Genomic DNA, 12,895 nt, shown 5'->3' on the forward strand with positions numbered 1-12,895 from the left:
CACATATATACACAATAGGGACTTGTGTTCAAATGGTTAAGTCATTGGCTCACAATTAGGGACCCGGGTTCAATTCCCAGGCGGCACTGAAGCGACTAGACAGCGTTTACTTTCACCTGATGCACTGTTCACCTATCACTAAACAAGTACCTGGAAGTAAGACAGCTGTTGTGGCCTGCATGTTGGGGATGTCTTCGTAAATTATAGGCGATCTGATAGAGAAAATATGTCCGTAGTCAGTATACTCAACAAAAGACGATTGCAAAGGTCAAGAGCTAACATCTAGTTCCTGCAGTTTGCTTGATCGTAAATTTACAAATAAATTAAAAATGGCGAAGTAATTTCACGTAGAGGGAAGATTAATGACGATTATAATATATTGAAACAATAACTAATTAAGTGCAATTTTCACAACAGACCTGAAATTCATTTGAGCTTTTCGTGAAAGAATCCAGTTAATTTGATGCTAGGTATTTCCACGTTATTTTGAGTTATTATTTAGAGTCAGGTTAATAATCAGAAGTAAATAGGATAAAGGTAAATTAAGCAAGTAGTTAAGATGATATAATCGATAAAGAAAGGTGATTACATAAGGCAGAATGGTCAGTGACAGGGAAATGTGAATATAACAATGAAAAACAAAAAATCCAGTCAAAATAAACATGAGTCGTGGCATTAAGTGGTTGAGTGCACGTAAACCTTCCGGGAAATACAATATACTTGGCGGGTCAGCACTGGGGAATTAAGAATAAATACACAAGTCCACTGAGAGGCTGGTCGGGGCGGAAATAGTATCGACCACGCATGGCGGTAGAATATTTGTATATGTGTACGAAAAAGGCGGCGGAAGGAGTAATATCTGAGATGCTTCTGGCGGTGAGGGACTGTAAAGATGTTGAGTTCTTGTGAACTTTGTTGAAGGAGCTGCTTGAGTGGCAAGAGGAGCTGCTAAGAGTGGCAGGAGGAGCTACTGGAGGGGTGTGAAGGAGATGCTAGAGGAGCAGGTGGTCCTCGCTGAGTGGGAGGGGAGGTGCTAGCACTACACCATGGGGGTGATATAGACGTGGGAGGGAGATATTAGTATTGCAACAATGAGAAGCGTAAGAAAGAGTTTAGCAGAATCATTTAGCACAGGTAATGAGAGACTAATATTAGAGGAGTAGCTAGTACATGAAGACAGACGTGGGAGAGAGTAGTAATGGATATTGCTGAGACGTGGACAATGTTAGAGAGAGAGAGAGCGGGGAGAGAATGGTGAGAGAAATGTAGTGGTAGCAGCCGTGACTTAGGGATAGACATGATAAAGTAACGTTAAAATATAAGGAATGTAGTTCATACTACATCATAGAGGAACATCGCGGTGTATAAAGATGTCGCTCAAGGCTGGGCACAAATAACTAATCATGAAGTGAAGAATCACGTTATAAACTAAGAAGCAAAATACACTAATTCGCTATTAAGTGACCATTTCTTATCAACAGGATATTCGATTAAATATATGAAGCTGAAAGAAATAATTCCACAGTGCAACTGAGATAACTATTGTTATAATGTTAGATCTTGCCATAAACAAGGCAGCCTTGATTCCTTCTCGCTCCAAGAACCGTTTTTCCTTCTTTCTTTCCAAGAATAATCTCTCCTACTTCTCTCGTTCCAAGAATAATCTCTCCTACTTCTCTCGTCCCAAGAATAATCTCTCCTACTTCACTCGTTCCAAGAATAATCTCTCCTACTTCTCTCGTTCCAAGAATAATCTCTCCTACTTCTCTCGTTCCAAGAATAATCTCTCCTACTTCTCTCGTCCCAAGAATAATCTCTCCTACTTCACTCGTTCCAAGAACAATCTTTTTTACTTTTCTCTTGTTTAAAAAACTTCTCTCTTAATAAATTTGTTAGCACCAGAGACGGCACCATTGCTCGTGTCTTCATTAAATAAACACACATAATACAGCTGGCGTATGAAGCCTGGACTATTTGCATTTATATAATGAACAGAGTAAGAACAGAAACCAAGAAGGTGTTTGTGTGTTTGTACTCGGAATAGGTAAATTTGCATGGTGAGCTGTGGCATCTGGGCCCCGCCTTTCATTCAGTGGTCGGCTGTTGAATGGTTCACGAAAAGCTTGATTATTTTTGTATAGTTATTTTGTAATGTCTGTAGATAACATTATTTTGTGTGTGTGTGTGTGTGTGTGTGTGTGTGTGTGTGTGTGTGTGTGTGTGTGTGTGTGTGTGTGTGTGTATGTGTATGTGTATGCGTGCGTGCGTGCGTGTCCACGCGCGCTCAGTGTGAGAATATGAGGCAGCAACGTGGGCAGCTTAGCGTCATGTAGTGTGTGATAAAGAACGAGTAATCGCCTCATTAGTGGCCTCAGCGCCAGACTTGTCCACGTTGCCCATGGTACCAGCAGCCGCTGCGCTCGTTGTCAAGGCATCACAACTCATCACCGCTGACACCAACGCGTCAGCAGCTACAACAGCAGCAGAAGCAGAACCTCAGCAGTAACTACAACACATCAACAGCAGCAACATGCATTAAAACGCCAGGAAGAACAACTGGCATTATCAAAAGGAGTGAGAACGGTCATTTTGTTTAAGCATCGTTGTTCAAGACACGGTAATAGAAGAATTAGAATCAGGATTCTAATCATGTAGGTTGAGTTAGGTTAGGTTTAAGAAGGTTTAATTTGGTTAGATTAGGTTCGGTCAGGTTAGGATAGGTTAAGCTATCCTCAATTAGGAGAGTTTACGTTATGACAGGTTAGGCCATATTAGGATTGGTTACGTTAGATTTGTTTAAGTTCGTTTGAAGATTAGCGATGACATAAAGGGGGGGAGCCCCATGTCCTCTCAGCCATTGCCATAGCTGAAAATGTATTTTCACAGGTGAAAATGTATTTTCACAGGTGAAAATGTATTTTCACAGGTAAGACATTATTGCTTCGCCCCTTGACCCTTGTAGTACATATTGTCTTATGTACTTACCTGAATAAGTACCTTACCTTACCTTACCGTACCTTACCGTACCTTACCTGAATAAACATATTTATTTTTATTTATTTATTTATTTACTAGAAGGGTCTAACGTCTTATCGTCTAGCTTATCTAGCTAGCTAGCATTGTTCTGCTACCTAGAGTTTCCTCGAGATGTTCATTCCTTCTTCTTGATTTTCTCGAATCACTTGATTCTCTTGAAAATCAAATGATACCAACAAGAAGAATGAACATCTTTGAGTCTTATGTTCTACACACAAACTACCCCCCCCCCCCCCCTCCCACCAAGAAACTTGCAAGGTGTTTTATTGTCTTCCGGTGGCTGCTGGCTTTTTGTTGGTCATGGGAGCGTGGGAATGCGAGATTTTCCTTTTTTCAACGCTAATTGTTTAAATAACAGCATTAGCGTTGAGTGGCACTAGTACATCTGTGTGTTGTATACAAGTTTTGTCTCTCCCCTTAACAACAGAGCTTAAGGCAAACTTTTTGTTATCATCAGTATATTTCAGAAATTGAAAGGTAAAAAAAAGTGAGGATTATAACACAAAAATTGTACCAAAGCACCAAAATGTTAGTATACACGAGATAAATCTTGGTATATAGCAAAGGTGAACCTCTTCGCCAAACGGAAATTTTGACGTAGAAATTTTCCACATTCTTCGTTTGAATATACTTTTCTGTATGAGTATATTTGTCTTTGTAGTCTTTCTTATACCTTTTTTGGTGACTATGACGACATTCTTCCATAGACTGTCACCAGTGTGTCTGGAGGTGAGTGCTGAGTTGAGCCAAGAATGAACATATATCATGAAATGTTGCCCAGCAGACACAGGCAGGTCTTTTCAGGAGGAGGAAAGTTGGTTCTGAGTCATTGCAGGCTATTCAAGGCTTGGGTCTTACCAAGTTGAAGGCATCGGTGTTGTATTTCTTCAAGTTGGCTTTGATGACCACCTTCTTGATGTTGCTAGACTGCCCCCCTCACATTTTTCAGCAGTGCTTGGGGGTAGGGTGGTGCTGGTGGTCCCGGTACATGTCTTGGGGTAGTGGTGGTCCCGGAACAATTTACGGGGTAGTGGTAGTGGTCCCGGACATGGCACTTGTTTGGGGTGTTGGTGCTCCTAGTACGTGTTTGTAGTGTATGTATATTGAGGGTCATCATTTACGTGTCGTAGGATATTCATCCGTGGAGATTATCATCCATGCGACGATGGATGTTCTTCCCTGGAGATTATCATCCACGTGACGTTGGATGTTCATCCAAGACAACATCTGCATAAGTGAATCTAGTACTAACTACTTGCTCGATAACATGCTATTAGGAAATCGATAAGTGGCTGTACATAAAACAAATAAAATAGGCTGACAACCAAGGAAATGTGTCAAGTAAACGGATAATTGGTTGATAATTGGAGGACTCAACAAATTATATACAAGCTAAATGTTATGGTAGCACATATTCAGACTATAAACAAAGGTAAGAGAGACACTAACGAAAATAGTTCGACATATGTAACGAGAGAGTAATAGATACAGATTATTAAAGAGATAAGCGATAGATGAAGTCAGAAGCAGACAAAAACTAGTTCAGACAAGGACAAACAGAAAAATACCACTATAAGTATAGACACACGCGCCACAGTTGGAAAAGAGGAAGGTAATTCATCAAACAACCATTACAAGACTGAGTTCCAATATCCCACAATCGCCAAGTCTTGTTTCGTCTCAGAACTTTGACGTGCGGGTAAAGAAAGAGGAAACAGGACGGAAATTCTTGACGGGGGAAAAAACCTCGTCAGAAGCGTTGTGTGAGGAGAGAGAGAGAGAAATAGAGAGAGTGAGAGAGAATTAGAGAGAGAGTGAGAGAGAATTATACGTGCGGGGAGCAGCTAACGCTGAGAATCGTCTGAGGTATATGGCCCTCTGCGGCAAGAGACATCAAGGGGTGTAGCAATTTCAGCATCTCGGGAAGGTGTGGAGAAGAGGGAGAGGAGGTAGACTGATATGGTGAGTCCGGTAGTTAGATCGGCAGGTGAACTTATGGTTTGCTATGTGAATAACCAGATGGATAGTTATGAAGATATGCGTATATACGAGACACTGATAAATGTGTAACAATCAGATTGGTTATTACATGAACAGGCTGGGAGTAAAAATCTCGAGATAGTTTGAAATTGAGATGAAACTCGAGGCTTAAGAATGAGAAGCAAGACAAAAATCCACGATTGAAAGATCAAGTAAACACTAGATGGAAATAGCGTTTGTCTGTCGCACTCTCTTTCTGCCACAGTAAAGCGAACGTTTAAGGATTCTTAGGGAAAACTGTTTGTTAAAAGTTGAGAGGCACCGTGTTGGGAGGAAAGTTTTCACACGCTGGTGGATCCCAGGACCCGCAAGACGCAAAGTGTTATTGTGACTGACACAGACATCTCAGGGAGGTGTGAGAAGCAGACTTCGTGTGATGGATGAGACACGAAGACGGAGAGTTGTTCCCTTGATTGATTAAGCGAAGATTAAGTCGTATGAGAGGACAAGAACGACTAAATTTGGGAGACAGAACGAGCGGATTATATTTGTGTTGTGACAATGACACGCCTAAGACGAGACAATGGTGAATAGAAGACATGGGGGTACATTGCATAATTATTAAAAGTAAAAGTATATGGAACGTTGTATTAGGCTACAATGCCAGTCTAAATATTATAAATTTTTAATTAAATAGACATAGCTTAGACTTTTATTAGTGGTCCACTGTTTATTGATGTTTTTAGTGTCATTGAGAGGGATTTGATGAGTTCTTATAATATATTACCCGACGAGAAGCTGGCTGTGTTGTGAGCGAAATCAATGAATCATTGATTTCACATTTTGCTTGTGTTGTGAGGCGGAGCACTGCAGTTTAATATTTATGATCGGTGTGGTGTGATAGAGTGCTGACTGCTTTATTTGTTGGGTGATTACGCGGTTCTGAATAATTCATGGAGCAGCAAGGACTCCCTAATGACTATTTCATTTTGAGCAAGTGTCAGAAGGGATGAGTGTGTATGTATGACATTTACTTTGCGTGGAACAATATTGCCGTAGCAACGATACTTCTGGAACAATATTACCATTGCAGCGAGACCACTAGAGCAATATTGCCATAGTACCGAGACCATTGGCAGAATAATTAGCATTGCAGCGAGGTCTCTAAAACAATATTCCCATGGCAACGAGACTACAGGAACAATATTGCCATATCAACGAGACTACTGGAACAATATTGCCATAGCAACGAGACTACTGGAACAATATTGCCATAGCAACGAGACTACTGGAACAATATTGCCATAGCAACGAGACTACTGGAACAATATTGCCATAGCAACGAGACTACTGGAACAATATTGCCATAGCAACGAGACTACTGGAACAATATTGCCATAGCAACGAGACTACTGGAACAATATTGCCATAGCAACGAGACTACTGGAACAATATTGCCATAGCAACGAGACTACAGGAACAATAGTGCCATAGCAACGAGACTACAGGAACAGTAGTGCCATAGCAACGAGACTACTGGAACAATATTGCCATAGCAACGAGACTACTGGAACAATATTGCCATAGCAACGAGACTACAGGAACAATAGTGCCATAGCAACGAGACTACAGGAACAATATTGCCATAGCAACGAGACTACAGGAACAATAGTGCCATAGCAACGAGACTACTGGAACAATATTGCCATAGCAACGAGACTACAGGAACAATAGTGCCATAGCAACGAGACTACAGGAACAGTAGTGCCATAGCAACGAGACTACTGGAACAATATTGCCATAGCAACGAGACTACTGGAACAATATTGCCATAACAACGAGACTACAGGAACAATATTGCCATAGCAACGAGACTACAGGAACAATATTGCCATAGCAACGAGACTACAGGAACAATAGTGCCATAGCAACGAGACTACAGGAACAGTAGTGCCATAGCAACGAGACTACTGGAACAATATTGCCATAGCAACGAGACTATTGGAACAATATTGCCATAGCAACGAGACTACAGGAACAATAGTGCCATAGCAACGAGACTACAGGAACAATAGTGCCATAGCAACGAGACTACAGGAACAATAGTGCCATAGCAACGAGACTACTGGAACAATATTGCCATAGCAACGAGACTACAGGAACAATAGTGCCATAGCAACGAGACTACAGGAACAATAGTGCCATAGCAACGAGACTACTGGAACAATATTGCCATAGCAACGAGACTACAGGAACAATAGTGCCATAGCAACGAGACTACTGGAACAATATTGCCATAGCAACGAGACTACTGGAACAATATTGCCATAGAAATGAAACCACAGAAGCAATATTGCCATAGCAACAAGACTACTGGAACAATAATGATCTCCACCCACTAAGTCCTGACCTTCACACCACGATAGTGAAACAGCCTCTTTCAGAAGTGTTCCATCACCAGAGATATCCTAACAAACAACACCAAAATAATCGACAGATACAGCGACAAGAGAAGACTGGACATCGCCGAAACACATCAATCAAGACAACTAGCACAAAATTGCACTCTACTAACTTCCAGAACACAACGAAACATAAGACACACGGCCCCAGCCACTATGCAAACAGGAGATTGAGAAGATACAATGCACATATAAGTAAGAGGCTTTATCTTCACCTCATCCTCGGGTATATATATATATCATGCAGCAAGAAAATTAGAAATTTGTAATCTTACGGGCTATTCATGCCCGTGCCACCTCTTGGGTGGCTTAATCTTCATCAATCAATCAATTTGTAATCATACGATTTGTTGATAATTGACGAAGCACATCTCTTAGCGTCAGGCTTAATAAAATTGCATATAATGAACTTTTGACAGTTACTTTTTTAAACTTCCTTTTCAAGTGAAGGAAAATAGTGAAGATTCGTGCTAGAATCATTGGTCTCACTCTTTCGGTCACATTCAATATGTTGTTTTAGATTCAGCTACTCGGAACAAAAGTTCCAATCAGTACGGGCTATAATCAGCCCCTTGTATTCACCTGGCACAGATGTTCACATCCCATATATATATATATATATATATATATATATATATATCTATATATATATATATATATATATATATATATATATATATATATATATATATATATGTATATATATATATGTATATATGTATATATATATATATATATATATATATATATATATATATATATATATATATATATATATATATATATATATATACACACACACACACACGTGTGTGTGTATCGCAAGTTCAGGCCCCCCCCCCTCTCTCTCTCTCTCTCTCTCTCTCTCTCTCTCTCTCTCTCTCTCTCTCTCTCTCTCTCTCTCTCTCTCTCTCTCTCTCTCTCTCTCTCTCTCTCTCTCTCTCTCTCCCTTTCATTACATCTCCATGATAATCCGAGCGTTACATATTCCTCACAATGCAAGATTCATGTGCACGTACAAAGGAGACTAGACCGTGGAGAGCTGGAGCACTTAAATATATGATGAACACAAGAGCACCTATTCATCAAATGGTCCATCCAGCAGTGATGAGTCAACACGTGGACCAGGAGGAGGAGGAGGAGTAAGAGAGATGTCGAATAGAGCAGACACCAGGTGCGTGCTCCTCCCTGCTTGGCTGTCATGTCTTATCATAACGGGGATAGTATATGATACAGCCCGGTGCTTGTTCACAGGGAGTGGGAGCGCCTCTGATTTGTGAAGGCGGTACGAATAGGGTGCAGGTAAAGGGATGGGGGTATTGGGTAGAAAAGGGTGTGAAAAAAACCGGTGGCATTAAAGGGATGTTATGGTAGAAAAGAGCGTATTGATTGAGAAAAAGGGGAGTTGGAGTACATTAAGAACATGCAGGGTGCGTAAGGAAGTGTTGGTGTGAAAAGCAAGGAAAAGCGGTGTTGGAGTGAGCAAGAGGGAGTTGGAGAGAGGAAGGGCGAATGTTGTAGAGAGGAAGAGGGAGTGTTGGAGAAAAGAAGGGGCTGTTGGAGAGAGGAGGGTGGTGTTAAATTAAGCTAATTGATTTGAAAATAAGAGTAAACTTGCTGATTTGCACTAAACTTGCAATTTAGTTCCCACGAACAAAGTGTTTGAACATTTATAGTAAGGAAACTGTTTATTTTCCGTGATTGTTGATAATGACGAGGAGACGAGTGTGGAGTTATTTCCGTGTTATCAAGCTCTTTATTGGGGAGTCATGACCACTATGGCTTATAGTATGTTCAACTGTTTGAGAATATGTTCTTGTGATAGTAAACTGTTTCAGAATAGTGTTCTTGTGATGGTAAACTGTGTTCCTGCAATGGTAAACTGTTTCAGAATAGTGTTCTTGTGATAGTAAACTGTTTCAGAATAGTGTTCCAGATCTAACACACATAGTGCTTAATGCACTAACAATTAAAAAAAGTTATTTATTTACTCCTGAAAGTATAGGTAATGGTTTTTGTTGCATAATTTACATGGCTTTGTTAACTGAACAATCAGAAATTATGATTTAAATAATTTGTACAATTTACATTTTTTCAATTTCTTTTTAAATTAATGACGCTCAAATTACAGGAATTAAAACAATAATAAAAAATACTTGAAATTTTTACTAAAATTACTTGGTTTACAAAAATAAGCAGCTTTTTTATTAGTGATAAACTTGAAGTATTTTTCGTCAAAAACTTTCACATTAATATATCATTCTGAAAACGCAAATCACTACGCGATATGCAAGTCTGTCGTTGTAATCTGTTTGCTTCCTTAAGTCACTTCTAGTCTACTCTACTGCCAGCTTTCGCAACTTGGCCAAAGTAAGTTCATTGCAAAGTTTAATCACAAAGTTTACGAAAAGTACGCAAACTTTCCCTAATGAAACTAAGGGAGGCTGACGTGTCTTTCGAGTGAAGGAACTTCTTTTAATAAGCTGATTAAGCGGCTTCAATCCCAAGTTTACGAGCGAAGATAAAGCTTTTGATTACGTTAGACTGAGGAGGAACTCTGAGTTTGTCAGGATTTAGAAGTTTGATTGTGTCAAGATAGAGGGCTAGTATTGTTGAAGGGTTGTATTTAATGTCATAATGACTTCAGTATAATGATTGTGATTATATATATATATATATATATATATATATATATATATATATATATATATATATATATATATATATATATATATATATAGACCAAAGAGCCAGAGCTCAACCCCCGCAAGCACAACTAGGTGAGTACACACACACACACACACACACACACACACACACACACACACACACACACACACACACACACACACACACACACACACACACACACAATTAGCCAGAGCTCAACCCCCGCAAGCACAACTAGGCGAGTACACACACACACACACACACACACACACACACACACACACACACACACACACACACACACACACACACACACACAAATATTTACGCATATACTCATGGAAGCGTTCACACTCATACACACAAACTCACTCACGCATGCTTTCCTGAGGAAAAAATCAGCTTTGCTGACGTTCATGACGACAGGAGACAAGTGAATCGTGACCAGCGTCTCGACACCCAACTTTCCAGAACCACCAGTAAACTGTCTGACACTGTTCCCTCGCCCCGTTTTCTAAACCGACAAGGAGCAGGCAGTTTTGGTCATCTCGTCTGTTTCTCCTAGTGAAGAAAACGGCTTACAGGTGGGCACTGCAAGATGTGTAATCAGCTGGTGATGACGAACTATTCGTTTAGCTCATGTGATTACAGAACCACCGACACATCACCACAATCACCGCCATCACATTACTGTACATTACTTCTACACCATGACTGCCACTATCACATCATTGCTCAACTACCACCAACACATCCACTAACACCCCCCCCCAACTGTCTACCAGCATCACCACCACTACCTCATAACGACTGAACATCGCTACCTTCTTATTCTCCAATTATTATTCATAGCCTCTTCTTCTCTTTTATCTTTCTCCTCTTCATCACCTCCACGTTTCCATTGCCAATATCGCTATTCGTATTTTCTAGTCTACAGTCTCCCAGACACGTCGTACTTTACGTTGGGGTCAAAAGTTACACCGCCCCTGCCATCACCCTTGTCAGGGGGGAAAGGGCGCCTGACAGCTGAGTGGACAGCGCTTCGGATTCGTAGTCCTGAGGTTCCGGGTTCGATCACCGGTGGAGGCGGAGACAAATGGGCAAAATGATCATGGTTTTTCTCAAAATTTCTTTGTTATTCTTTTTCTTTTTTTCTTTTTATTATTTTCTCCACTCCTAGTTCTCGTCTCTTTCACCCTGATGCCCCTGTTACCTAGCAGTAAATAGGTACCTGGGGTGTAACAAAAGTGAGGCCTGGTCGAGGACCGGGCCGCGGGGACGCTGAGCCCCGAAATCATCCCAAGATAACCTCAAGATAACCATCGCTGCTGCCTCAGCCACGTCCACCACTGCCTCACACGCCATTATCACTACCACCATCGCCAGAACCCCCCAACTCATCCCAAAGTTAACCAGGTAAGCTATCCTATCTCTCCAAGCACTGCTATCATCACAGTCGCCGCTTCCACGCGGCCTCCAGTACGGCCCGGGAGAATTCTGTCTCAGCAGAGAGAACAAATAGTTAAAAAAGAGGAGAGAGAGAGTTGTTTATAAGTATTTATCTGGAGGAAATGCTAAGCCTGTATGATTATGTAGCACTTTTAAGTAATATAAAGACACAAACGGTTGGGAACGGTGCCCAATCACTTAAGTCTTAGGAGAACGAACACCAACCCTGCAAGAAACAAGCAACAGAAATATCAGCAACATTAGCATAAATTTTTACAGTTTTATTTTCGATCATTTGTGTTTAAATGAATAACTAATTACCCTGCAATTTAAAACTAGACACGGGTGAAGTATGACGATTAACACTTGAAATTAACATATTGGATATTACCACAACAATTATGAAAGTCCCACAAGTTGAGGTGTCCACCACTGGTCTTCACACCTACCTCCGTCTCTGGTCTCCACGCCTCCAACACTGATCTCCACTCCTCCAACACTGGTCTCCACGCCTCCAACACTGGTCTCCACGCCTCCAACACTGGTCTCCACGCCTCCAACACTGATCTCCACTCCTCCAACACTGGTCTCCACGCCTCCAACACTGGTCTCCACGCCTCCAACACTGGTCTCCACGCCTCCAACACTGGTCTCCACGCCTCCAACACTGGTCTCCACTCCTCCAACACTGGTCTCCACGCCTCCAACACTGGTCTCCACGCCTCCAACACTGGTCTCCACGCCTCCAACACTGATCTCCACGCCTCCAACACAGGTCTCCACGCCTCCAATACTGGTCTCCACGCCTGCAACACTGGTCTCCACTCCACCAACGCTGGTCTTCACACCTACCTCCGTCTCTGGTCTCCACGCCTCCAACACTGATCTCCACTCCACCAACACTGATCTCCACTCCTCCAACACTGGTCTCCACGCCTCCAACACTGGTCTCCACCCCACCAACACTGGTCTCCACCACCAACTCCCCTCCCCCCCCCAGTCTCCCTCTCACTGTGCCATATGCTCATCACTCTCAAGAGACGTAGAGCAGAAACACGGAAAGGTTAATTCCAGGAACTCCAGCTCCTAATTAATTCCTCCAAAATGGGTCTTTTTGTGTGCTCATAAGCTGAGAATACCTGCTGAAAGGTTTTTGTTTACCTTCAAATAATATCCGTTTTCTCTCCGTTCTTTGTCTGATATTCATGGGTTTTCTCCCAATTTCTTTGTTATTCTTTTCATTTTGTTTTTTTGTTATTTTCCCCACTCCCAGTTCTGGTCTCTTCTTTGTGTCGTTT

At 41.4% G+C, this 12,895-nt stretch overlaps 1 protein-coding gene across 1 annotated transcript; it reads left to right on the plus strand.

Annotated features, from left to right (window-relative positions):
* Positions 1–3,723: 3,723 nt before the first annotated feature.
* LOC138362831 (splicing factor 3A subunit 2-like) lies at positions 3,724–12,482 on the plus strand. The gene is made up of 2 exons (XM_069321399.1): positions 3,724–3,765; positions 12,015–12,482. Exons 1-2 carry the CDS (start codon positions 3,724–3,726, stop codon positions 12,480–12,482), a joined length of 510 nt encoding a protein of 169 aa, XP_069177500.1.
* The last annotated feature ends 413 nt before the right edge of the window (positions 12,483–12,895 follow it).

This window comes from Procambarus clarkii, chromosome 9 (assembly GCF_040958095.1).
Source record: "Procambarus clarkii isolate CNS0578487 chromosome 9, FALCON_Pclarkii_2.0, whole genome shotgun sequence".
Classification (NCBI taxonomy): Eukaryota; Metazoa; Arthropoda; class Malacostraca; order Decapoda; family Cambaridae; genus Procambarus; species Procambarus clarkii.

Excerpts from the sequence above, each read along its gene's own strand:
- LOC138362831 (XM_069321399.1), top strand. The coding sequence starts at position 3,724 with ATGACGACATTCTTCCATAGACTGTCACCAGTGTGTCTGGAG. Across the intron at positions 3,766-12,014 it reads TGTCACCAGTGTGTCTGGAG|TTGAGGTGTCCACCACTGGT; the intron begins GTGAGTGCTGAG and ends AAGTCCCACAAG.